Source organism: Erinaceus europaeus, chromosome 17 (assembly GCF_950295315.1).
Source record: "Erinaceus europaeus chromosome 17, mEriEur2.1, whole genome shotgun sequence".
Lineage (NCBI taxonomy): Eukaryota > Metazoa > Chordata > Mammalia > Eulipotyphla > Erinaceidae > Erinaceus > Erinaceus europaeus.
The window spans coordinates 18,002,739-18,028,486 of NC_080178.1; the positions used below are offsets into that span (position 1 = coordinate 18,002,739).

Below are 25,748 nucleotides of genomic sequence, written 5' to 3' on the forward strand. Positions count from 1 at the left end.
TTTTAAATGTAAGAATCCTTAGCAAACAGCATACTTTTATAGGCCTTGCAGTCTCTTTTCCTTTGTCTATTTGGGTAGCTGGGAAAGTTAGGTCTAAAAATGCTCAAAAAGAGGACTCATCTACATAAACTCATATATTATGTATAATTTTTTATTAATAAAACCTCAAAATATATATTCTCCTTTGTCCCTGCATCTGCTCCAAATAGTCTGTTGCCCCATTCCTAAGTAACAGGCACTATTTATTACAAAATTCCTGTTGTATGCACAGTTCCTCATTTTCCCCAGATTTACAAATTTCATAATTTACATTCAAGTTGTGTTACCACCTCTGTGGGCAGACTTTTTATAATCCCTATTTCCACTCAGACGAAGTTCCTTATTTAACTTTCTCAACCCTACTGAGCACTTGCTACTACATATTATGCAAAGTGTGTCTGTTTCTGGGAGGGGAGGGGACTGCGTTCTTTGTCATCTTTGTAATGCTATTATGACCTAGCATAATGCTTGGTCCCTCAAACATGTTGAGTGAGTAAATATTGTTAAGGATACATCTGATTTATAAGAAATCATCTTCTCAATCCTTCTTGACCTCTTCTTTAATAAGAAATACCTTATGAGACAAAATAGCCTGAGACACTTACTAGACATTTAAAAAATATAAGGTAAGTTGAGAGACAACTCAATTTTTCATCTGTTCAACCTATATTGGACTCAGCATATTCACAGGAACAGAAACATTTCAGAGTTAGAAGAAACCATTCAGTCCTGGGAACAGTGTTCCAGGAGCTTAACTCAGGAGCAAGGAGGGCAAAGTTCGGGATATTTTAGCCATGGATCACTCTTCTATCTCTAGTCTCAAAAAATAAAATTAGGAGAGAGATTCATGGTAGAAATAAGACTATACTCATTGTTTATCAATTTGGGCTCCTTAAATCTAAATTTAACAAATTCAACACACACACACACACACACACACACACACACACATATATATATTCCATGCTTTTAAAAGACCTTTCACTTTCACATTCTTCAGAGATGTAACATAAAATAAAATACAACAGTACTTCCTCTAACTTTAAGTGAGTAATCAAAAGTGTTGTAAATAATGTCCAATTAAAATTACTTGTCAAGGCAAAAAGATAAGGAGTTGAAGCAGGGTGTTTATTCTTTTGCAAAAGGGCATACGTCAACAGTGGCAGTCAGCCAGCAGCAGCTTACCCCCCCCCCAAACACACACACACACACACACACACACACACACACACCCTTCTCCCTTCTTTTATACCTGAAGCAGAACTGTCTCCTCCACCCTTGAGCTGGGCTTCAGAGCTCACAATTTCCTTGTTGTCTAAATAAGGAGAGGAAGAGAGTCTGGGGGTCTCAAGTAAGCACTGCATGTAAATATTATCTGATCTAAAGAATGCAGAACCAGTGAGCACAGGTGCTCATAGATAACAATTTATATTTAAAAAAACTGCACTAAATAATTGTTTTATTCATGTCCTTTGAAGAGAAGACCTACCTATCTCCTACAGAAAGGGGGGGGGGATATTTGACCAAATTATTAAACTTGCCTCTTTTTCCTATCTTCTTCTTCTCCCCAGGACTTAACATCCCCTTCCACCCTTGGACAAGAACCTACCCACAGAGAAAGCCTCCTTCTGTAGTAGTAGAGAAATGGTAATTGTGCCCTGTGTCCTGGAAGGCAATCGTTCAACTGATTCCACTTTTAAAGGCCCACTTAATTTTAATTATCAAAGGTTCTAAATAAATAATGATTCTTCTCTTTTCTGTTGCTGCCCTTGCAGATGTATTTATGACCAATATAACCTCATATGAAGGGACCTACTTTTAGTCAAATCAAAAAACTTCATCATAGCATCATTAGACTTCCAACTCAAGTCAAGTATGCCTTTAAGTGACTTCTGCTGTATTTCATTCATTACACTCTATTTAACAAGAATAACCATCTGTAATAAATTAAAACCTTAATAAACCTTGTGCATTTCTTCTACTGGTAAAGCATGAATAGCACCCATTCTTTCTGAAAGTCCAGTGTTTTACATTTGATTCAGGTATTGTAGACTCTTGGACAAGACACCTTTGAAGAAATTCTCAATAAGGCTGTTTCTTTCCTACATATGATAGGGAGCAGGGACAGAAGATTTGTCAATGAAAATACCTGTATTTCTTTCCCTTTTGACTTCCTCCACCAGAGACTGCTCAGTCATAGCTTATGTTGTTGCTGGAGCTTGGACCTGGGACCACAGAGCTTTAGGTATGAATATCTTCTGCACAAGCACTATGCTATCTCTCCAGCCCTTGAATTTAGTTTTCAGTCAAGAACGAGTGAGAAAACCATTATCATAACATTACTTAGGATTCTGAGATGACATTGCTAATAGTACAGATCCTTCTTATATATATATAAAAAAAAAAAAAAAAAACACAGTACTAATCAGCTCTGGCATATGGTGGTGCTGGGAACTGAACCTAGGACCTGGAGCCTCAGGCATAGAAGCTATCAGGTGAGAGGATGGGATACGGAGGTCTGGTGGTGGGAATTGTGCGAAGCTGTACCCCTCTTATCCTATGGTTTTGTCAATGTTTCCTTTTTATGAATAAAAAAATTTTTTAAAAAGAAGTGTTTTGCATAACCATTATGCTATCTCCCTAGCTAATATCAATAGTATAGAAATATTGTGGGCTAAATGCCTCCCCCACCATGAAAGGAAGGAAGGAAGGAAGGAAGGAAGGAAGGAAGGAAGGAAGGAAGGAAGGAAGGAAGGAAGGGAAGATTGAAGAATGGGTTTCAGCAGCAGCTCAGCTGCTTCTTGGCTGAAGGCCCTTCACACAACTTTATGCTTCACATGTTATAAACAAGAAATAATACTCACCCTACAGTGTCCTTATGGGGGAGGGGGGATAGATAGCATAATGGCTATGCAAAAAGACTGTCGTGCCTGAGGCTCAAAAGTCTCAGGTTCAACCCCCACCACCACAACTACCCACCATAAGCCACAGCTGAGCAACACTCTGGTAGAAGAGGGAGGGGAGGAGGGGAGAAGGGGAAAGGACGGGACCCTGGGTCCTGTTGTGTGGTACTGTTACACAGTAGGGCGAGCCACCATCTGAACCCAGAAAACAGAGTTCTTATAGGGGCTGCATGTCACAGAACATAAGAATGTATTTTATAACACTGTAATGGTTATACAGATGTTTTCTTCCCTCTTTCCACCATGTACACAGATGTCTGTTCTTTTCTAAACAGCAAGGCTGCTGTAGGTGTCTGCCTCCCTAACCCTTGTCTCTTTGCATCAGCCACCTGTCATTTTTCAAGCTGATCATATAGTTCCAACTCAACCCTACAATATGAATTTTTATCACAGTATCATATATGAAATATGTTCTTTGGAGCCATGCCCGGAATACAATGTGTGTTCAAGTACTGATACTTCTTTGACTCAGCTTGCTTGTAAATCACTGATTACTACTTTATTCCGAGATAAAAGTTTTTATGCATTTTGATCTTTGGAATCAGAACATCTTACAGTTGATGGATTGAAAGTTTTTCTTTCCTGATGTTTATGAGTGAGGTCATTGTTTCATAATCAGTGATCTCTCAGATTTGATAAAAGCAGCCTGGAATTCTGTTGCTAATTATACCCTTTTCCTAATGTCACAAAGCAAACCATGGTTATCTACCACACACAAAATAACTATTCCAGTAAGTACTGTATTCCAGTATGTATTGTTCCAGCACACTGACCATCACCGAGATGATTCCTAATACTAAATTTAACAATGTAAGAGCACTGGCATTTCCAACCAGGCAAGCACCTCACTCCCTTAATTATCAGCTCTATGAGGGCAGGATCTAGATCCGTCTACCCTTCTTTATTTTTCCCCCAGGGGGGGTTGAGGGGATACCACTATACACTCAGAAGTCCAATAGTACACGGCACACTAGAGACACTCCATGAATGTTTTGCTAGTCACACTCTATCCTGAGGATAGTAGCAAGTACCCTCAAGTAGGTTAGATACTGATGAAGGAGGTATATATGAAACCAACTGCTACTGTATAGATACAGAGAAAGTGTGCAAAGAGGAAGCAGCTCACTCTGGTAGAGTGCATTTTTTTTTAACAAGAAAATAACATTTGGACTCAATCTTCACATCAGACTGCAGTTTTTGAGTTTATTGAGCACAGGAAGTGAAGAAAGAAAACATTCTGCAAAAGGAAGCAGGTAGAGATTGCATAAGGCAAGATGTGTAGCAGAACTTGCGACAGACATAACCGCAGGGCCTGGTGTAAAATAAAAATGCTGCATCCCTTGTTTAGAAATTAGTTCTGGGAATTTCAAGGTGGCAGTAGATATTGAACCAAATATGGATCGTTCTAAATATGAGGCCCTGCGTGCAGAGACACAGGCCACACATGTATGGAGGCAGCCTGTAGCCCCTTACCAATCTAACATTTCATCCTGTATTGTGAGTCCTTAGCAGAAAGCTATTAAAGTAGGAAGTGACAAGATCACACTTGTCTCCTTATTTTTTTGTTTTGTGTTTGGAAGGAAATACTAGTGGCAGAAGAAGATGCACAGCTGTTATGAAAAGTGATGGGCGGCAGGAAGAGACGACAGCATCTGCTACTTTCTTCCCAGAAGAAGAGAGCACTGGGGTGGGAGGCAGGCAGGCAAGGAAGGACTTCAGAGTTAAGACTGAAGGATTTTAAGGCTGACAAGAAACATGGCTTGAGGGAAAGTGGACCCAGTGGTTTCAACCATTTGCTTGGAGAATCTGGTTAATAAACTATCATATTTTAGAGCTAAAAGTGTCTTTAGTTCCACATATGATGGCAATATTCCTATGATTATGTGTCAGTGTTATTTTTCTTTTAGCCATATAAAATGTTTCTGTTGTAAACTTCCTGAGATGAGGCTACAGAGTAGCAGCAGCTGTGTTTCTCTCCTCTCCTCTCCCAGGTCAACTAGGAATACCAAAGGAGACCACCTGGGACTGCAACAAGGCAGGACTAGAGTGACTTCAGGAACCCACCAAATCACCAGTGAGTGTAAACACGTGTGGCTCGTGGACAGGGAGGTGCCTAGGGAGAGATTAAGTGGCTGATAACAGTCCAGTAGTTTACCAGTTGAGACACCACCTCCACTCTGTTTCACCAACAAGGGGACAGCTGAAGTGAGGAGAGGACTCCCCTGAAACTCAGCAAAGGCAACTGTGAGTCTCCATTGCTACTGCCCTCAGAAGGGGGGGGGGGGCTGTGCTGACACCCGGGGACAGAAAACTAACCAGGAAACTCAGCAGAAGATCTATACCTTGGTGCCTAGTGGTGGGGCTGTGAAAGTCTCTTTGCATAATCACTGGATTATCTCTGCCTCACCCTGCTTTATCTCTTGGTCAGGAGTCAGTGATTAAGCTAAGAAGCCTACTTATAGTTTAAAAGCCCTCAGGCTCCGAAAGCTTACAGGGAAGAAAAAGAACAAAGGCGGCTTTTAAGGCACTGAGCTCCAACTCAAGAGATTAAAATACTACTGAAACAACTGTCAATTTCCACAACTGTGAACCATTTAATTACCTTACTTAGACACAAGTCAATCCAGGCAAGAGTGATCAGTAATTTGAAAAGCACTGAGGGAACTCATAACATAATATATAAAATGGTTAAACCAACAAGAAGAAATATTGGAGAAATGAACCAGGACAAGAGTCCAGCTAAAAGCCCCCCAGAGGGTGAAACACAAAATAATGAGGTCAACATCTAAACACTAGGTAAAGGAAATAATCACAGGAGTGAGTAAAGAGTTTGAAAGAATTGTCATCAGAAATGCAGAAACAACAAATGAGACCCTGGAAGAAAACACTAATTATCTCAAGGTTATTAGAGAGCTGAAAGCTGAAGTGGCTGAGCTAAGAACACAACTAGCTGAACAAGCTAAAACAGTATCAAAACAGGGTAACAAAATAGATGAACTCCAGAAAACAGTAGAGGGGAGAGAGAATAGAATAAATGAGGCTGAAGACAGAATTAGCAAGATCCAGGGAGTCGGGGAGTAGTGCAGCGGGTTAAAGGCACATGGCACAAAGTGCAAGGGCTGGTGTAAGGATCCCGGTTCGAGCCCCCCGCTCCCCACCTGTAGGAGGTCACTTTGCAAGTAGTGAAGCAGGTCTACAGGTGTCTATCTTTCTCTCCTCTCTGTCTTCCCCTCCTCTCTCCATTTCTCTGTTCTATACAACAACAACAGCTATGACAACAATAACAACTACAACAAGCACAAAAACAAGGGCAACAAAAAATGGGGGAAATAGCCTCCAGAAGCAGTGGATTCGTAGTAGAGTGCAGGCACTAAGCCCCAGCAATAACCCTGGAGGCAAAAAAAAAAAAAATTAGCAAGATCCAGGACGAATTAGAGACAACTAAAAAAGAAGTAAGAAATCTCCAAAAGAGATTAAGAGATACTGAAAACAACAACAACAGAGACCTATGGGATGACTTCAAAAGAAGTAATATACGCATTATTGGCTTACCAGAGGAAGAAAGAGCGGGAGGGGAAGAAAGCATTCTTCAGGACATAATAGCTAAGAACTTCTCTAGTCTAGACAACATCAAAGACATAAAAGTTCAAGAAGCCCAGAGGGTCCCAAACAGACTTAAAGTCACCAAGACACATCATATTTAAAATGGAAAGAAATAAGGATACATATACATGAAGGTGTTGCAGCTGTTACAAATGATGAGGTCATTTCCTTTGCAATTATCTTTATCAGAATTTGAAGGCATCATGTTGAATGAAACAAACCAGAAAGACCAATACCAAATGATCTCACTTACAAGTGTAACTTGTAAGAATAAAGGACAGTAAGGACATAAAATGAAACTTGGACCAGGTGTGGTATATTGCACCAAAACAATGGGCATGGGAAAGCAGGGAAAGGAAGAGAAAGTGAAGGGACATTGGGGTCCCTGTGTGTTTCTTAGATACCAATCAAAGGGAAATGAGAAGCTGTGCCTATGTATTAAAAATTATATTGTAAATCATTAATTTCTCCACACAAAAAAAGTCAAACCATTAAGCATCTCATTTATATCAGTCAACTCCCTTCACCTTTTCCGTATAAAGTAAACTAATCAAGAGAGTGACATCTGTCACATAGGTCCTGCCCACACTCAAGGAGCAGGAATCTTCAGGTGAATTTTAGAAGTTTATCAAGGGACCAAGAGGTGGTGCAGCAAATAAAGTCCTGAGCTCTCAAATATGAATCCCAAATTCAACTTCCCAGCATGCCTCATGCCAGAGTGGTGCTCTGGTTCTCCTATTACTAACCAACTAAACTCAATGTTTCTTTAAAAAAAATAAAATAAACTATCACAGCTACCCCTATCATACCTATATCAAGGATGCAATGTGTTTACAGAGGTAAAGCTATTAGAATTGTCACCAGATAGTGGTGGGGGGGGGGAGTAAGTATGAAAATAGTGGCTCATGTGTTGTTGGATCTTGGGCTTTGTTTGTCCCCAACTAGGGCTTAGTTAATATAAGATGGTCAAGTTTCACATAAGACATTTGGTTGCCTCTTAAACAATATTTGAAATAACTAGGAAACATGGCATTCTGGGCTTGCACTGCTGCATGGTTATGACTGGCTACAACTAACAACTTTACAGGGGAAAGTGTTTCCATTCTCCAGGCCTCACCAAGCCCTCCTGCCTCACCCTAGCCCACTTGATTCATTTCCATGACCTGTCCTGTTTCTACAAAATAAGCTTTTCTATGGCCTAGGAGGTAGGACAGTGGATAAAGTGTTGGACCTCATTTTAATCCCCAACACTGCATATGCCAAGGTGATTTTTTGGTTCTCTCTCTTTCTCATCAATAAATAATGAATCTTTTTTTAAAAAAATAAATACCATTGTTATTTTTTAAAAATATATGCTATTCTGACCTAGTATCAAAACTGGTGTTTTTCAGCCTATGTCTACTGTGCAATATAAAAAAGACAGACAGCGCAGAATACATTTTTTGATAACATTAAATGTTAACTAAAAGGGCAAAAAGCAAAAAATATATATACTTCCTGTGCCATTTTTTAAAAGTCATGGGGGATACAGTTAAGAAATCCACAAACATTTAACAACAAATATTTTAGATCTAAATTTACTCCTTGGAGGAGTATGAAAAACCAACAGCACACTATGGTGTTTTTGTGAAATGAAATATCAACATAGTTTCATCAATTGTTATAACCCTGGAACCCTGGTACAGAATTTTGAGGGGAAGTTAATATATATACAAAACATGTCTATGTATTCTACTCAATTTTTCTGTGAACCTAAACTGTTTTGGCATAGTTTCTTCTTTCTCTTTCTTCCTCTCTCTCTCTCTCTCTCTCTCTCTCTCTCTCTCTCTTTTTCTTTTAGTATACAGCTGACCTGCATCCCCAATCCAATTTTGTTTTTATGGGGAAGAGGATGGAGACACCGTTTCTGGCACTGTCCATGGTGCTGCCATGTGGTGCTGGGGATGGAATCCAGGTGTCAACACATGGTAAAGCTAGCATTTCACCCAATCAGTCATCTTCTGGACCCACAGAGTCTATTTTAAAAATAAACTTTAAAATATTTTTAAGTTTATAAGATAAAAACCTTCTCCATAAAATATTCTCTAAGAATTCTCAAAACATGTTCAAAATGGCATGGAATTCCCTCCTCCACCCCAAAATCATTCACCAGAATCTGACAACTTTCAAGAAACACCATTCTCAAAATGATTGTGAGCAGACCACATACCCAGGTCTGGTCTGTTCTATTCAAGAAAAGGTTAACTATTTCCAAAGGTGGATTCATGCATGATTACAAACTACACATATATATTACTAGCTTTTAAAAATACCTTAATATTCCTAAAAGTCTATGTAGCATTACTTCATTTTCTTCATCTGCCACAGAAGCTGCATTGTATAAAAGTCCCTGAGGCTGTGCTAGTGTGTGCAATGATGATTTAAGTAGCACTAAGCCCTTCTTGAGGAAATCATCTTGTAGTGGTGCCAGGAGAAAATTCAATTAATAGACATTTTTAGCACTTTGTGTGAAAGGATGATGGAAAGAAGGCCAGAATGTAGCAAATATATTTCAAGTCACAATCTAATTAATATGACACATGCTGGCTGGGGAGACAGCTCGGTGGTAGAGGACATACTCTGAATGCATGTGGTACTCAGTTTGAGCCCCAGCACCAAAAATCAATCAAACTAAAAAAGTGCTTATTTGTTTAAAAGATGGGCTTGTGTAAACTTACATAAGTCCACAGATTTGTCTGAAAATATTTAAAAGAAAGAACTTTTAAGAGAAAAATAGCAGTGGGGTGTGAGGGGGAGTGTCTTCAGATGCTTATTTTCCATCTAATGCATTATGACATATTTCATATCCATCATCAACACAGCCTTTAAATTTTACTTTGTCTCCTCACTATTAACTACTCACCACTTGGAATCATGTCAAATGAAAGCAAAGTGACAGTCAAACCAACTTATAAAATCTCGGAAGGCTGAGAAAACATTTGAGCAGCTTACTAAAAGAATAAAGAAGGGGCCATGTGGTGGCACACCTGCTTAGTTGCACACATTACAGAACACAAGGACGTGGGTTATAACCCCTGGTCCCCAAATGCGTGGAGCAAGCTTCAGGAGTGGTGAAGCGGTGTTGTATGCTTTACATTGGGTTGTTCTAGCTCTCCCCCTGCCAAGAAAATTGGTTCAGTCCTGCTAGTTTCGCGGGCCCGCTTGTCCCCGCCCCAAGGAACCCCACCAGAGTTCCAGAGTTCAAGAGTGCTTGGCGCCGCTGCGGGGGGAAGGAGGCAGCTGAGTTCTGTTTGGTGATTAGTTTGGGTTAGTTTATGAATCGTTGTTCCTGAATAAAGAAATACAGCTTCCCTGCCCAGCCGTGTGTCCTCAAGTCTCTGTTACCCACCCGTGAAGCTAGCCCGGCCAGCTGAAGCTCCAAATTTTAACAACAAAGCGGGACTGCAGGTGTCTCTCTGTCTCTTTCACTGTCTGTCTCCCTCTCCCCTCCCAATTTCTCTCTGCCTCTATCCAATAATAAACCAATAAAAATACTCTTAAAAATAAATAACTACCATGTAAGGATCCTGGTTTGAGCCTTCGGCTCCCCACCTGCAAGGGGGTCGCTTCACAAGCAATGAAGCAGATCTGCAGGTGTCTATCTTTCTCTCCCCCTGTCTTCCCCTCCTCTCTCCATTTCTCTCTGTCCTATCCAACAACAAAGACAGACAACAATTATAACTACAACAATAAAACAAGGACAACAAAAAGGGAATAAATAAATATTTTTAAAAATAAATAAATAACTATAAATAAGTCAGAAGGAAAAAGGTGATGATGATCTCACTTATAGGTAGGGTCTGAAAAACAAAGCAAGGAGGGAAAACAGAGCTAAATATTAATAAACCCAAGTCCACTCATGTGGGAGGAGACAAGTTAAAGGGTGGTTGGGAGGTACAGTTCTTAAGATCAAGGGAGTTGACACTTCAGTGGTGGGAGAGGTAAGGTAAATGATATGAAATGGTCATGTAAAACATTTCTTCAATGAAATTTTTAAATAATAAATGTTTAAAATTTAAGATGATTAACTTTCAAATATGTATACATTTAGGTTTAAAATTCAAACAAAACCAGCCCAGGAGGTGGCAAAGTAGATAATATCTTGAATTCACAAATGTGGGTCCCAAATTTGATCTCCAGCATCACAGGTGCAAGAGTTATGTTCTGGTTTGTTTTCCCTCTCTCCTTAGTAACCGTATTAATAAGAATATTGGTAAGTCCATAAACTGGACCAAAATTAGTATGGACATAAAAATAGTTGAAGTCTATTATTATTATTATTATTGCTACTACTACTACTACTATAATTTGTTTTTAAGGTGGCAGTGTACACAGAGTTAAGCTCTTATATTTGCAACATAACCCGAAGAAATGTATTTGGTATCTCTTAAGCAAAGATCTCACACACACACATACACACACACACACACAAAAACACCAACCAATGTGTATACATGTGCTGGATGGGAACATTACTCAAAGCAGCCATAAACTGTAAACAGCCTAAATGCCTGTCAATAATGGGACAGACAGATTGTATAATCATAAAAGGAGGGACTGGGTGGTGGCACACTTGGTTGAGCGTACACTTTATAGTGTGCAAGAACCCAGGTTCAAGCCCCCAGTCCCCACCTGTAGGGGGAAAGCTTCACAAGTGGTGAAGTAGGGCTACAGATGTCTCTCTGTCTCTCTCCCTTCTCCATAACCCCTTTCCTCTCAATTTCTGGCTACCTCTAACCAATAAATAAATAAAGATAATTTTTAAAAAATCATAAAAGGAATGAAACTAAATAAACTATAGCTACATGTAAAAATACAGTTATAATGTATAAATGATGTTCATATAGCACTTTACTCCTGAAAAAGTGCTGCACTATGCACTATGCTGTACTATGTCTATAAAGTCCAGATCAGTCAGAATCAAGTGATAATTCTAGAAATTTAGGCAGTGATTATGCATAGGCGTGAAAGACAGAGGAAGAGGACATAATTCCACCTCTGCAATCACTTATTAGCCTGTGGAGCTGTCTCTATTGTTCTTGTGTGTTTATATCATTTGTACTATTAGCATGTGTGAGACAAGAGCAAAAATAATGAGGAATGTTTAGAAAGTATGAATGTGACAAAATATTATTTCACTCAAGTTAAGATATATTCAAGTGATAAAACCTTCTGCTCCTAAAACTAAAACAAGATTTCTAGATGTGCTGCTTGGAAATTACCAAGTGAGTGAAGAGGGCCTAAGAAAAGTACACGTGGGGGCGTCGGGCTGTGGAGTAAAAGAACATCCAAGCCTGAAGCTTACGACTGAAGATCAGGTCTACTCCCTACTGTGTGATGTTGGGCTACCTTGCCAGGCTGTCCTCATAACTATTCAGGATCAACGATGGACGTCGCTTTCAATACTTAGACAGGAAACATCAAATATCATTGGAAAACTATTTGTTGTTAATCAAATGAAATTTTAGTATGGTTTCACTTTATGATAGGCCTTTACTAATTCAAAGTCACCTTTAAATACAGTCACGGGAGTCAGGCGGTAGCGCAGTGGTTAAGCGCAGGTGGCGCAAAGTTCAAGGACCAGCTTAAGGATCCCGGTTCCAGCCTCCGGCTCCCCACTTGCACGGGAGTCACTTTACAAGTGGTGAAGCAGGTCTGCAGGTGTCTATCTTTCTCTCCCCTTTCTGTCTTCCCCTCCTCTCTCCATTTCTCTCTGTCCAACAACAACATCATCAATAGCAACAACAACAATAACTACAACAATAAAACAAGGACAACAAAAAGGAAAAATGAATTAATAAATACAAAAAATGTTTAAATAAATAAATACATACATAGTCACAAAAGAAACAAAGGAAGAATGTGAGAATTTTGATTAAAATGGTAATGGGCAACAACATTCAAGTATACTTGGTTACAAACTTAACTCATTGGTTGTTTTTGTTTTGTTTTGACTGATTGATTGTTTTGCCAGAGCACTGTTCAGCTCTGGCTTATAGTGGGGGATTGAACCTGGAATTTCAGTGCCTCAGGCAGGAAAATCTTCTTGCATAACCATTATGCTATGTAATTCTGACAATACTGTTTTGGAGATAAACTTCCATAAGGTAACCCTCCTTCAGTTATCTAGTCATGGATGTTTGTGAGACACCTAAGTAGGCAATTAAAAACAAAAACAAACAAAAAAACAGAGCACTGCTCAGTTCAGTATTCCTGTTGGTTTTGTTGTTTTTTTTAGCAGAACACTGCTAAGCTCTGGTTTATAGCAGTGGTGGTGATTAAACCTGGGACTTCAGGAGCCTCAGACAAGAAAGACTTTTATATAACCATTATGTAATCTCTCCAACCCAAAACTCTTTAGTATAACCATTTTGCTTTACCTGCAGGCACTCAGTTATAATATTGTGTTGGCAGAAAAACCATGATGCCTTTTTGCATAAAAAAACAGACATGGGGGCCAGGTGGTGGTGCACCCAGTTAAGCACACACAGTACTAAGCACAAGGACCTCTGCAAAGATCAAGGTTCATTCCCAGAGCTCCCCACTGGGGAAGGGGGCATCTCAAGCAGTGAAGCAGGTCAGCAGATGTCTTTCTCTCTCACTCTCTATCTCCTCCTCCTCTCTCAATTTCTCTCTGTTCTATCCAATAAAATGGGGGGGGATGGCCTCCAAGAGCAGTGGATTCATAGTGCAAGCATTGAGCCCCAATGATAGGCCTGGAGGCAATAAAAGAAAGAAAAACATACACATGACTTTTCCAACAACTCAATTATTTTAAAACATCTGCAAAAATGACCAGTTGGTAGAACACAATTTTTTTTAATATTTATTCCCTTTTGTTGCCCTTGTTGTTTTATTGTTGTATTTATTATTGTTGTTGCTGTTGGCAAGGACAGAGAGAAATGGAGAGAGGAGGGACAGACAGAGACGGGGAGAGAAAGATAGACACCTGCAGACCTGCTTCACAGCCTGTGAAGGGACTCCCCTGCAGGTGGGGAGCTGGAAGCTCGAACCCGGATCTTTACACCGGTTCTTGCGCTTTGCATCATCTGTGCTTAACCCGCTGCGCTACCGCCCGACTCCCAAGCACAAGTTTTTCTTGAGCACGTGAGAGTCCTAAATTACACACGTCAGAGTGATATTCAAGTTTCTACCTCTTTCTTTCATGTAAAACTGTCTGATATGAAACAAAAATATTAAATAAAGTATATTTAAAAGCATGCGGATAGGGAATCGGGCAGTAGCGCAGTGGGTTAAGCGTAGGTGGCGCAAAGCCCAAGGACTAGCGTAAGGATCTGGGTTTGAGCTCCGGCTGGAGCCCAGGCTCCCCACCTGCAGGGGAGTCGCTTCACAGGCATTGAAGCAGGTCTGCAGATGTCTATCTCTCCCTCTCTGTCTTCCCCTTCTCTCTCCATTTCTCTCTGTCCTAGCCAACAACAACGACAATAATAACTACAACAATAAAAAGGGGAAAAAAAGGCAACAAAAGGGAATAAATATTTTTTAAAAATTTTTTTTAAGTATGAGGATAATGAAATATACAGAAATAGAGAAACTAAAGATTTGAACTCTGTCTCCCATGAAATAAGTATATCTTGGTCTCTCTGATTTAATGTCTATATTTTATAATAGAAATTTTATTAATTTAGTTTTGTATTTATGAACCACCTATGTCTACACGTGATTCTAAATGCCCCATAACTGTATGTACATTTGTAGCTTTATAGTTATATCAGTTAGTGAAGAGTAATTTCATCTTAAATTCGATACAGTTGTACAGCAGTAAACAGAATGAAGCACAATAAAATGCTGGTTCTAATCCCTACTTTTTCTATTGTCTGTAGTCTGCTGTGATTGGACAGTAATTCTAATTTTCTTTCTTTTAGAAGCAAAGGAACTTAGGAAATTTCACATCTGCTTTAATGGTCCCAAGTTCTCTTTGTCTTTCCTCTTGGATATATCAGTAAGTCACTTAAATTAGTTGATTTAAAGTTATTCAGAGATTAGAATTTATCACAAATTATGCATTTAATAAGAACACAATGAGATCTCAAAACAGTGTCTGATTTGACAAGAAAATGACTTTAGTTGATGTACTGCACCAAAGTAAAAGACTCTGGGGGGGCGGGGGGGGAGTACGGGAGAGTACAGGTCTTGGAAAAGGATGACAGAGGACCTAGTGGGGGTTGCATTGTTATGTGGAAAACTGAGAAATATTATGCATGTACAAACTATTGTATTTACTGGCGACTATAAAACATCAATCCCCAATAAAAGAAAAAATGTTTAAAAAGAAAAAGAAAAAAAAATGACTTCAGTTGATGGCAAAAAACTTAGTCAAACTTTTCCAGCTTTCTGACTAGGGCTTCACCATTCTGGGCCAAGGTGTTCAGATACAGAGACAGAGTAGAAAGGCAAAGACGCCGAGCACCCGTTTCCTCCAGGGACTGCCATTTTTCTTCCTCGCTGCACAAAGGAGTTGATGCAGCAGTTTGGATAAATTTTATACTATTCTTAGAGATTTGAAAATGGATTGGACTCCCTCCGGGCAGTCAAGATTCCAGAAGCAGGGTCTTTATTACTTAGAGGATGCACCCCCAAATAGGAAAACACATAACGGGATCTGGAGAAGGTCCAACATCTGACAGGCAGTCAGCATCTTGGAAGCTTGGAAGCTTGGATTCTGGAGCCAGAATCTTAGCCTGCCACTTCCATAGGTAAAATGCCCAGTCTCTACAAACTTCACTGTTCCCATCTCTAAACTAGGGATGCTGACACATCTAAGTAACTCGAGGAGCACTGGAAAAGACGGGAAACATTGGGTACTGCCCATTGACAGAGTTCGCAGTAGTCAGATGGCTGTTATCCTCACTTGTGTAGCCTCCAGTTCTAGTCCTTCGCAAGCACTCCCCATACCTGGTCTAATCCGGGGATATATATATATGAATGAATGAAAAAAAACTTTTCCATAAAACTATTTTTCAGTGTTCTTTCTCTATGATGAAAAAGGAAGCAATCCCTACATAGTACTATTGGACTTTACAAATATCTACCTATATACACACTTTATACAAACCCTTATAGTTGAAAGCTGTGCCCCAAATTAACCACTTAGAACAGCTAATGATGGAAAATTAGGAGGAGAAAACCAATCACCTACTTAAATAGACCTTATTTCGGATGCCTTGGTAACAGTTTTCCCCAACCAATAAATAAATAAATAAATAAATAAAGTTTTTAGCATGAGTCACTGAACTATCAATAATCCAATTGCAAAGATCACTAGCTATTTTAGAGGAACCATACAAACAGAAGCAAACGGCTTAATTAAGAGGTATTGCTGGTGCCTGGCTATGGTGCAATCCACTCCCACATATGCCCAGTGCCAGCTGCACAACAGCACGCGCAAGCAGCTGCCTTAATTGAAGATGCAGACCAACACACCCTAATTTGGCTGGGCCAAGTAATTGGTAGGTATGCTACAATTCTAACAAATACCCACCCATGTTACAGATGTTGTTCTCTAGCACAGTAAACAACTGGTTACACACAGTAATGAAGCTGAACGAAGCTACACTTAGTGAAATTGGTTAGCTGGACAGCTTTATAGGAGGCTCCCACATTCCCTGACAGAACCACTTCTGCCAAAATTGGAATATCAGCTAAATTTTCATCACTGTCTTTCCTTGTAAAGTCCGGAGTCAACTAAACAATAATTGCTACATGGGCACATCCTTCTTCACTATACCAGGTCGAGTACAAACATCTGCAAAAGGACTTGAGTCTTTTCTCTCATGATCTAATGCAAACCAAATATTTGTAGGCAAGTGCAAAGATAGTAATTGTATTTGCTGGTGTAAAAAAAAAAAAAAGGGGGGTGGGTGGGAGTGGGAGTAGAACAGACTAGCCACTGACGAAAAAAAGAAAAAAAGTGATGGATGTGAAGGCATAGTAATACACTGTGAATAGCGAGTCCAAAGAGAGGAGGAGAACACAGCATCATCAGCGAGTTGAGAGGCACCTTCACTCAGATGAATACTTTTAGTATAACCAGTGTTTCATAGAAATGGTGAGGGATACCAAAGCTATTGCATAGTGGCCAGTGAAAAAGCTCAACTGGTAAAGTATCACACTTGGATGCCTGACATTCTATCCCAGTTGTCACATTTATCAGAATGGTGTTCTCGCTTCTCTCCCCCCCTCTTGCCCTCCCGTGTGTTTGTGTGTGTGTGTGTGTGTGTATGTCTCATGTGAGGGTCTCTCTTTCTCCCCACCCTCACCCTGTCTTGCACATTGATACAGACAGAAAGACAGGTAGAGAAAGAGAGAAAAAAAGATCACAGTACCAAGCTTCCTTCAGTGTGGTAGAGGATTTATCTGAATCTGCGTCACACATATGTCTAAGGAGTGAGTGCACAATCCAAGTGAGCTCTTTTACCAGCCCACCGCACATGCAACTATTTGAAAATAATCTATCCCACTAAATTATCCTTTAAGTATGAGGCAAGAAGTAAACATCTTTTCAAATATACAGAAATTAAAGGAATTCACCAGAACTAATCCTGCCTTGCAAGAAAAAACAATCTCAGGTGTGTGTGTGTGTGTGTGTGTGTGTGTGTGTGTGTGTGTGTGTGTGTGTGTGTGTGAGATTTAACAATGATCAGCATCCCAGGCCTAGCATCTCTGGACACAGTACAAAGTGAAATATGTCAAGGTGGCACTGATTGTATTCATTTGGTTAAGATCAACAGATACAGTATGGACCAAATGGTATGAATCAATAAAACAGCCTTGCTTATCAATATCATGGTTTGGGAAACACCAAGGTACAATTAATAGCGAACATAGTTTAGAGGTAAGGAGATAGCTAACCCAGAAGAGCACACATGGTACCACGTATACGGACCCAGATTCAAGTCCCTAGCATCACACAGGAGCTCTGCACACAGGCACAAGGGGAAGCTCCATGGACAGTGGAGAGGTAATGTAATCTCTCTCTCTTTCTCTCTCTCTCTCTCTCCTTCTCTATCAGAAATTATAAGAGGAAGAGGAAAAAGTTGCCTGGAGCCGTGGAATCATGCACATGTTAGGCCTCAAAGCAAAGTAAGTATAAAAATAGTAATGGACATGGCTGAACAATTGTATACTTTACAAGATGAACAGAAACAGTTGGGTTCCTATGCAAAGACTGGCAGAGTTGACTTCATTCTATAAAATAATCCCAACTGGTGGCAATTTTAAAAATACTCTTAAAAGTCTCTGGAGACTGATCAATGCCTTTAGTGTCCATCATAAGGCTGATGGCCCCAAAATAATCATCAACTAAGTCATTAATTGGATCTACATTATATCCCAATAGGGGATTCCACATCCTGACACTGTTAATTACTGTAATAAATTAACCAGAGACCACTAGCCTTATTAACAGGTGGTTGGTTGATTTTTTCCCTTTGAACTTGTCAAAGGAACACAGCCGTACACTAGAAATCGGAAAATTAATTCTTTAGGAAGAAACAACCAATAATTAAAGCCTCAGTAAAGGCCTAGTCAGTCCTTCCAACAATTTTCTTCCTGATTCCTTGCCAGTATAACTGATTATTGCCACGAAGAACAAAATACCAGATAGTATTGCCACCAGGAACAGACTATTAGACAGATGTCCCAGGAAACTGAGTCAGTGTTTACAGTAATTCTTTTATTTGAAAAATCAGGCTTTGATTGAGAAAAGCATGCTCCTGACTCAAGATACGACAGCACCAGAGCTATTTTTACAAGACTGAAAAGAACCAGAGTAAGGGATATTCAAGAATGGTTTGGAGAAAACTTCTTTTCCTTTGAATTTTTCACTCTTATTCTGGCTGATTATAGTTAAGCAAATGGACATGAAAATATTCAGATGACTATGTTGCTCTTTTTAAATTTTTTTTCAATATTTATTTATTTTCCCTTTTGCTGCCCTTGTGGTTATTGATGTTGTTGTTGTTGGATAGGACAAAGAAATGGAGAGAGGAGTGGAAGGCAGAGAAGGGGTGAGAAAGATTGACACCTGCAGACCTGCTTCACCACCTGTGAAGCGACTCCCCTGCAGGTGGGGAGCCGGGGACTCGAACCGGGATCCTTACACCAGTCCTTGTACTTTGTGCCCCGTGCACTCAACCCGTTGCACTACTGCCCGACTCCCATGACTGTGTTGTTCTAATGACTTTTGAGATTCCAGGAAATACCTAGGCAGTCTGAATACAGTTTATAAACCATGGCAGACTGTAATTTTTTTTAACCCAGGTTCCGTGTTTTAAAAAAATATCCCACTTAGCATGTTCTTCTCCAAAGCTAGAATATCATTCCCCCACTGAGAGGTAGAACTTATCTTTTTTCCCTTGAATCTAAGTGAGATTGTCACAAAATCAACAATAATAACAACAACATAAAGTGACTGCTGAGAGTACGTTACAAAAAAAACATGGTTCCCAAGAAACATTCATTGTGGGGGAAGACAGTTAACATGTAGAAGTTCAACTCCCCTGCGAGGGCCGTATTCAGGAAGCTACCAGCAGGCCTGCTCATCAGCCGTTCTCTGTCATAGCATCAGACATGTGGGAGATGCCACTTTAGATCTTCTGGAGTCAGACTATCTGCCAGTTGAATAAGGGTGAGGGGCTGCATTAATGCCATAAACAGCAAAAGAAATGTTCTTTAGTCCTGGAAAAATTCCTGTCCAGCAGAATTTGTGAGCATCTCAAATGGTTGTTATTTCACATTGATAAGTTGGGGGCTCATTAGTTATGTAGCAAATAGAACTAGAAACTAAACCACCAAGTGGTTAGGTAAATTTTCAAATGGAAATCATACATGGAAATCTAACACGATGATTAGCTCTGTCTGTAATACTAGTCAGAACAGTGACTGGATTTTACACAATCTCTATTGATGGAGTTTTTTTACAGTACATGGCAAAATAATTGCTGGATGGTCTCAATAAGAAATCTATCCTCCAAGATGGGGGTAGATAACATAATGGTTATGCAAAGAGACTCTCATGCCTGAGGCTTCAAAGTCCCAGGTTCAATATCCTTCAGCACCATAAAACAGAGCTGAGCAGTGCTCTAGTTAATGGAAAAAAAAAAAAGAAAGAAAGAAAATAAAAAAAGGAATCTATCCTCCAGACGAGAATATAATTAGATAAAACAAATTTGCAACCATGACCATGACAGAAATATTTCATTTAATGGTAAAGCCTGTTTAGTTAGTTGTGACAAGCCCCCTAATAAGGAACAAGGATTTGCTCCATTTACAGAAATAATGCTTCTCTGACCTCCTGGACCATATTGCTGCTATCTGCTCTTTGGTTTTTGGAGTCCAAATCTAACTTGTCATTTCTAGAATGCTAGAATACCGACAAAACAAATTTGTGGATCTTAGATTAAGAGGACACCTCTAACAGACTTAGGTTTTTTAGGCAAAACCTGTAACGGCAACAAGCTGGTTTCTAAGTTTATGACTTTGGAATGCATGAACTTGAATAGAACACTAAGGGGTGTATGAGATTAACTCTCTAATCTGACTATCTGGTGGTTTCATAATTGAGGCCAATTGGGTGCTCTCATTATCTGTTGCCTTTGTGAAAATGTTTTGATGGGGTCCTTTCTCCAAAATCATATTTCTATCCACAGGCACATTATCTCACAGCATAAGCTAGCCAAATTCTCCAGTATCATTAAAAGATTAACTTCTGTGTGGGTGACCCTGGTTCGAGCCCTGCCCCTGGCACTGAAGGAAGTGTCAGTGCTATGGTTTTTTACTTATCTCTCTGACTTTTCAGTCTTGTTCTACTTTAAAAAATAACCTGGGGCAGTGAAGACCCAAAGACAATACACACACACACACACACACACTTTTAACTTCTAATTTAGGCTATTATTTTATTTATTTATTTATTTATTTTTTGCTTTGTCCCAGTTTTAAGGAAATACCAGGGGCATATAACATGTAAGTTTCAGGTGTATAATGAATGTACTGTGCTTTGTTAACTTTACCACCTACTGGTTAAATTACAGAGTATTATTCATGTATATATAGTACTTTATTAATTTTTGCTGAAAAATGGTATGAAACAGCTGGTCTGGTTTCTCTTTCTAGTGAAGGATAAATTTGTTCAGACTACAACATTCCAAAATTCAGCATTTCATTTTAATTTGGTTCTATGTGAATTTGGTCAAAAGTTCCTACTATCTACTTATGAAGCTTTACTTTTGAAAACTAGTGGATGTTTTCATTAACAGATTCAGGGTCTGGTGGTGCCATTCTCAGCACACACATTAACATGTACAAGGACATAGGTTCAAGCTCCCACTTCCCACCAATAGCAGGGAAATTCACAAGAGGTGAGGCAGGGTTGCAGATATCTGCCTCTCTCATATTATTTTCCCCTCCCCTCTCAATTTCTCTCTGTACTATCAAATAAAAGGAAAAAAAAATAGGAGAAAAAAGTCAATTTCACAAAAAAACATTTTAGCCATGTCAGGATCACTGCATACATACATATATGTATATATATATGTATATATATGACTACAAATAACTAAGGCATAGTACAAAGATCCAGGCAGTATCTTAAATCCACCTACTATCAAAGTAGCAATTACCTGGGGGTCAAGGGGTAGCGCAGGGGTGTAAGCATAGCGGGTTAAGCACACATGGCGTAAAGCGCATGGACCAGAGTAAGGATCCCGGTTCAAGCCCCAGGCTCCCCATCTGCAAGGGGGCCGCTTCACAAGCGGTGAAGCAGGTCTGCAGGTATTTATCTTTCTCTTCCCATGTCTGTCTTCCCCTGTTCTCTTGAATTCTCTCTGTCCTATCCAACAACATCAGTGGCAACAGTAACAACAACAACAACAACAACAACAAGGGCAACAACGTGAGGGGAAAAAAAGTAAGAACTACCTCTATGCTCACTAGAGTCACAGCTTAACTCATTTTCACACTTCAGTAAAACTGCAAAGCAATTTATGTCTTAGCTATGTTTATATAGTTTCTACAGTTGAAGCTTTGAAAATTAAAAACCGATAAATGACAAACCTCTGTTCTATAGCTTTACACATAGCTCAATTTTGTAAGAACTAGACTCTCAGGAAGGGTGGGCGGGGAAATGCACTTAACATTAGAATTCTATAAAGATCTGGTTTTCACTTAAAGACTAAATGTGTGACCTGGTCTGGCAAGAAATAACAAAAACAAATTAAAGCATTTGAGAGAATAAAATAAAGTACATCATACACATTAAACTTACACCAATCTTCTTTCATCTGAAAAAAAGTAGCAATTCACTACTCAAAGAGGTCAGTTTAAACTTGGAATCCGAGGCAAGTGGAATAGCTCACTTGGATAGTGCAGTGCTGACATGTGCACCACCCAACTGTGAACTGGTTCACACCACACTGAAGACAGCTTCAGTGCTGTGGTGTCTCTGTCTCTGTTTCTCTCTCTCTCTTTCTCTCTCTGTGCCTTTTTGCCTCTCTGTATCTTGAAAAAGTAAATAAATAACTTGGAATCCCAGAGAGTGGTATACACATTGCAATCATTTTTTTTTTAATTGAGGCCATGTACAAGTCTGATTTATTTACTAATCATTATACATCACACAATGTGGTAATAGTTTCAGATCTTTTTAATTAATTTATTTATTCTCTTTTGTTGCCCTTGTTTTATTGTTGTAGTTATTATTGTTGATGTTGTCGATGTTGGATAGGGCAGAGAGAAATGGAGAGAGGAGGGGAAAACAGAGGGAGAAGAGAAAGACAGACAATTGCAGACCTGCTTCACCGCCTGTGAGGCGACTCCTCTGCAGGTGGGGAGCCGGGGACTTAATCCCGGATCCTTATGCTGGTCCTCGCGCTTTGCACAACGTGCACTTAACCCGCTGCGCTACCGCCCGATTCCCAATGGTCAACTTCTGAAAGAACTCATATTTGTCTCTTTTTGTTGTTGTTGTTCCAATTCATACATATTAGTTTTAATTGCAATTATTCCCCTCTTTAAATACTAGCAATGCATAAGATTACAAAACAGTATGCAATAACAAACAGACCTGAGAAAGCACCACTGACTTTTTTTTTTTTTTTTTTTAGAACCAGATGATCATTGCAGCACAAGTCACACTGAAGACTGAACTTGGGACCTCATACTTAAGAGCTCAATACTTTTTTTTGCCTCCAGAGTTATTGCTGGGGCTCAGTGCCTGCACTACGTATCCACTGCCCCTGGAGGGCATTTTTATTTCCATTATTGTTAGACAGAACAGAGAGAAATTGAGAGAGGAGGGGGAGATAGAGAGGGGGAAAGAAAGATAGATACCTACAGACCTGCCTGGCCGATTGCAAAGTGAACAACCACCACCACCTCCCCACCCCCCCACTGCCCCGCAGGTGGGGAGCCGGGGGCTCGAACCAGGATCACTGCTGCAGCTCCTGGCTCTCCGCACTAAGTGTGCTTAACCCAGTGCACTACCGCCCACCAACCTGCAAGTGTTCAACACTTGCTCCACTGTGCCACACAGTATCACAGACTCTTTATAAGTCAGACTAAAAGAGCACAAGCATCATAGTGAAATGCTTCCCAATCACAGATAGCACACTGGGAACACTGATCAACAAGCTTTCCCAAGAAGATGAACAGCAACATTTTTTTCCATCTGGTTGGTTAATTAGGTGTGTTAAGAACTTGGGTTCAAGCCCCCTTTCCCCACCTACCAGGGGACAGCTTCATAAATGGTGAAGCAGTACTGCAGGAGTGTCTCTCTCTCTCTCTCTCTCTCTCTCTCTCTCTCCCTCTCCCTCTCCCTCTCCCTCTCCCTCTCTCCCCCTTCCTCCTAATGTCTCTATCTAAAATAAATAAATAGAGACAATGGAGTCGACAAATAAAAACTATGTGAACAGTGCTAATAAAGCAACAAAAATGAAATCCAGATGTTTACGTAGAACAGACTAAAACGATCACAGAATGGTCTACTGTGAAGAGACACTAAGTGAATAAAGCATCCCATTCACAGCATGCAGCAAAGCTTTCAGAACCACAGATAAGCTTACCTGTGCTATGTTTGAAACGATTGAACGGGCACTGGCTGTATATGCCTTTTGTAATCATGGGGGGGCACTAGTGAGCACTTACTTATTTCACTGGAAATCTGGTTCAATTTGTCTTGTGATCTGCTGATAAGAACAATCTTCATTCCATGCTTTGCTAACTGAAACAGTAAAAGAGACAAAACACGAAACAGTTGGACCACACCTGCCCGCTTACTTTTAAAAGAAAAATTGGATACATGCTTGTTTTAAACTAACTGGACAATGTTAATAATCCAAACTGGTGGGGGGGGGGGGGGTGGGAAACAGGTGGTAGTGTTTCCCATTGAATACAATTTCCTGTGTACTGACCTCAGTTCAAGCCCCCAGTCCCCACCTGCAGGGGGGGAAGCTTCACAAGTGGTGAAGCAGTGCAAGTTTCTTTCCTTCTCGATCTTCCCCGCCCCTCTCAATTTCTCATCTGCATCCAAAAATAAATAATTTAAAAAGCAAACAAATATCCATGTACAGTGAATGAACAATCCAAAATGAAAGCTTACAAAAAGAACTCCCTCAAATGATCACTTTTCTAAACCAACCTGGAGTATAAATGTCAGAGGGTTCTAGAAGATTTTATTTATTTATTAATATATTTATTTTCTTGGATAGAGATAGAAACTGAGAGGAGAAGGGAAGGTAGAGAGGGAGAGACAAAGAGAGACACCTCATCGCTTACGAAGCTTCCCCCCTGTAGGTGGAGACCAGTGGCTTGAACCTGGATCCTTATGCATTGTAACAGGCACAATTTATCAGGTACAGCACTGCCTGGCCCCTTAACATTTTAAAATATTTATTTGTTTACTTATTTTAATGGAGGGGAAGGAGAGAGGGAGAGGGAGAGAGAGAGACACAGAGCACTGCTCAGGTCTGGCTGATGGTGGTGCTGGAGAATGAACCTGGGACCTGAGTCTCTAAGCTATCTCCCCAGCCCAGAAGAAGGCATTCAGTTTTTTTACTTTGTACCTATTTATGCGACTTGAGGTTTCTTAACGTATCATTGCTTCTATGATTTGAAAATTAGCTTTAACATAATTTCTGTTTTGGATTAAAAATAGAAAGGCCATTAAGACAATTAAAGAAAATTCTAGCTAAATTGCCAGATATTCCTAAAGATAAAAATCAACTAAAAATTACATGGGCATTTTACTATACAGATAACAAAAGCAAACTGAAGCAGTTAACAAGATAATAATAAAGATTTTCTTGGGGTTAGTTGGCTGGGATCACATGTTATAGTGGTTATACAAACAGACTCTCATGCCTGAGGCTACAATGTCCCAGGTTCAATCCCTTGCCAGAACTGAGCAGTGCTCTGGTATTTAAAAAAAAAAAAAAAAAAAGGAAAAGGAAAAAAAAAAAAGAGAAAAGCACATCTCTATACTTTCTTACCTACCCCTCATTTTTGCCTACAATAAAGCAGAGATGTAAACTTGATCCCACTCATTCCCCAGCATGACTAACACCAACCAGTAGACGCAGGCCAATGTTGGAGTACTGTTTATTTATCCAGCCACTGATGAAGCTGGGTGAATCTGGCATAAACTCCCAATTATTCTTGCATACACTGTCCCACTTGCCTGGCCACGAGTAAAGTCAGGTAAGGTCTTAAGTGGATATGCCACTAGCATAAATAAGAATAAATAAGATTTCCAGAAATGTGGTTTCTACCCCCAGAGATACTTAATGGAACCAATATAATGTACACACTAATACACATAAAACTTCTTAGTACATTATTCTAGACCATATACAAATGAGCGATAAAGTCAGGTGCTATGAACTACAAGTGCAGTAAGCTAATATTCTAGTCTTAAATGCTAAGCCAATTTTTTAAATTTATTTTCCCTTTTGTTGCCCTTGTTGTTTTATTGTTGTGGTTATTATTGTTGTTGTTGATGTGGTCATTGTTGGATAGGACAGAGAGAAATGGAGAGAGGAGGGGAAGACAGAGAGGAGGAGAGAAAGACAGACACCTGCAGAGCTAAGC

The 25,748-nt window shown here is 39.8% G+C and overlaps 1 protein-coding gene and 1 non-coding gene across 3 annotated transcripts in view; both read right to left on the reverse strand.

The window, feature by feature from the left end:
- The window catches only part of HSD17B12 (hydroxysteroid 17-beta dehydrogenase 12), a 168,229-nt gene that overhangs the window by 75,460 nt on the left and 67,021 nt on the right, over positions 1-25,748 (reverse strand). The window contains exon 3 of one of the 2 annotated variants that reach the window (XM_007531506.3): positions 23,808-23,883. The exons of the other annotated variant lie outside the window; for it this stretch is intronic. Within the exon in view, the coding sequence (XP_007531568.1) occupies positions 23,808-23,883 (76 nt within the window). The remainder of the gene's footprint in view (positions 1-23,807; positions 23,884-25,748) is intronic. 2 annotated transcript variants of the gene reach the window in all.
- On the reverse strand, positions 25,243-25,382 carry LOC132534207 (small nucleolar RNA SNORA58). Its single transcript, XR_009545880.1, has one exon. It is a non-coding gene; the product is annotated as a small nucleolar RNA SNORA58 (small nucleolar RNA).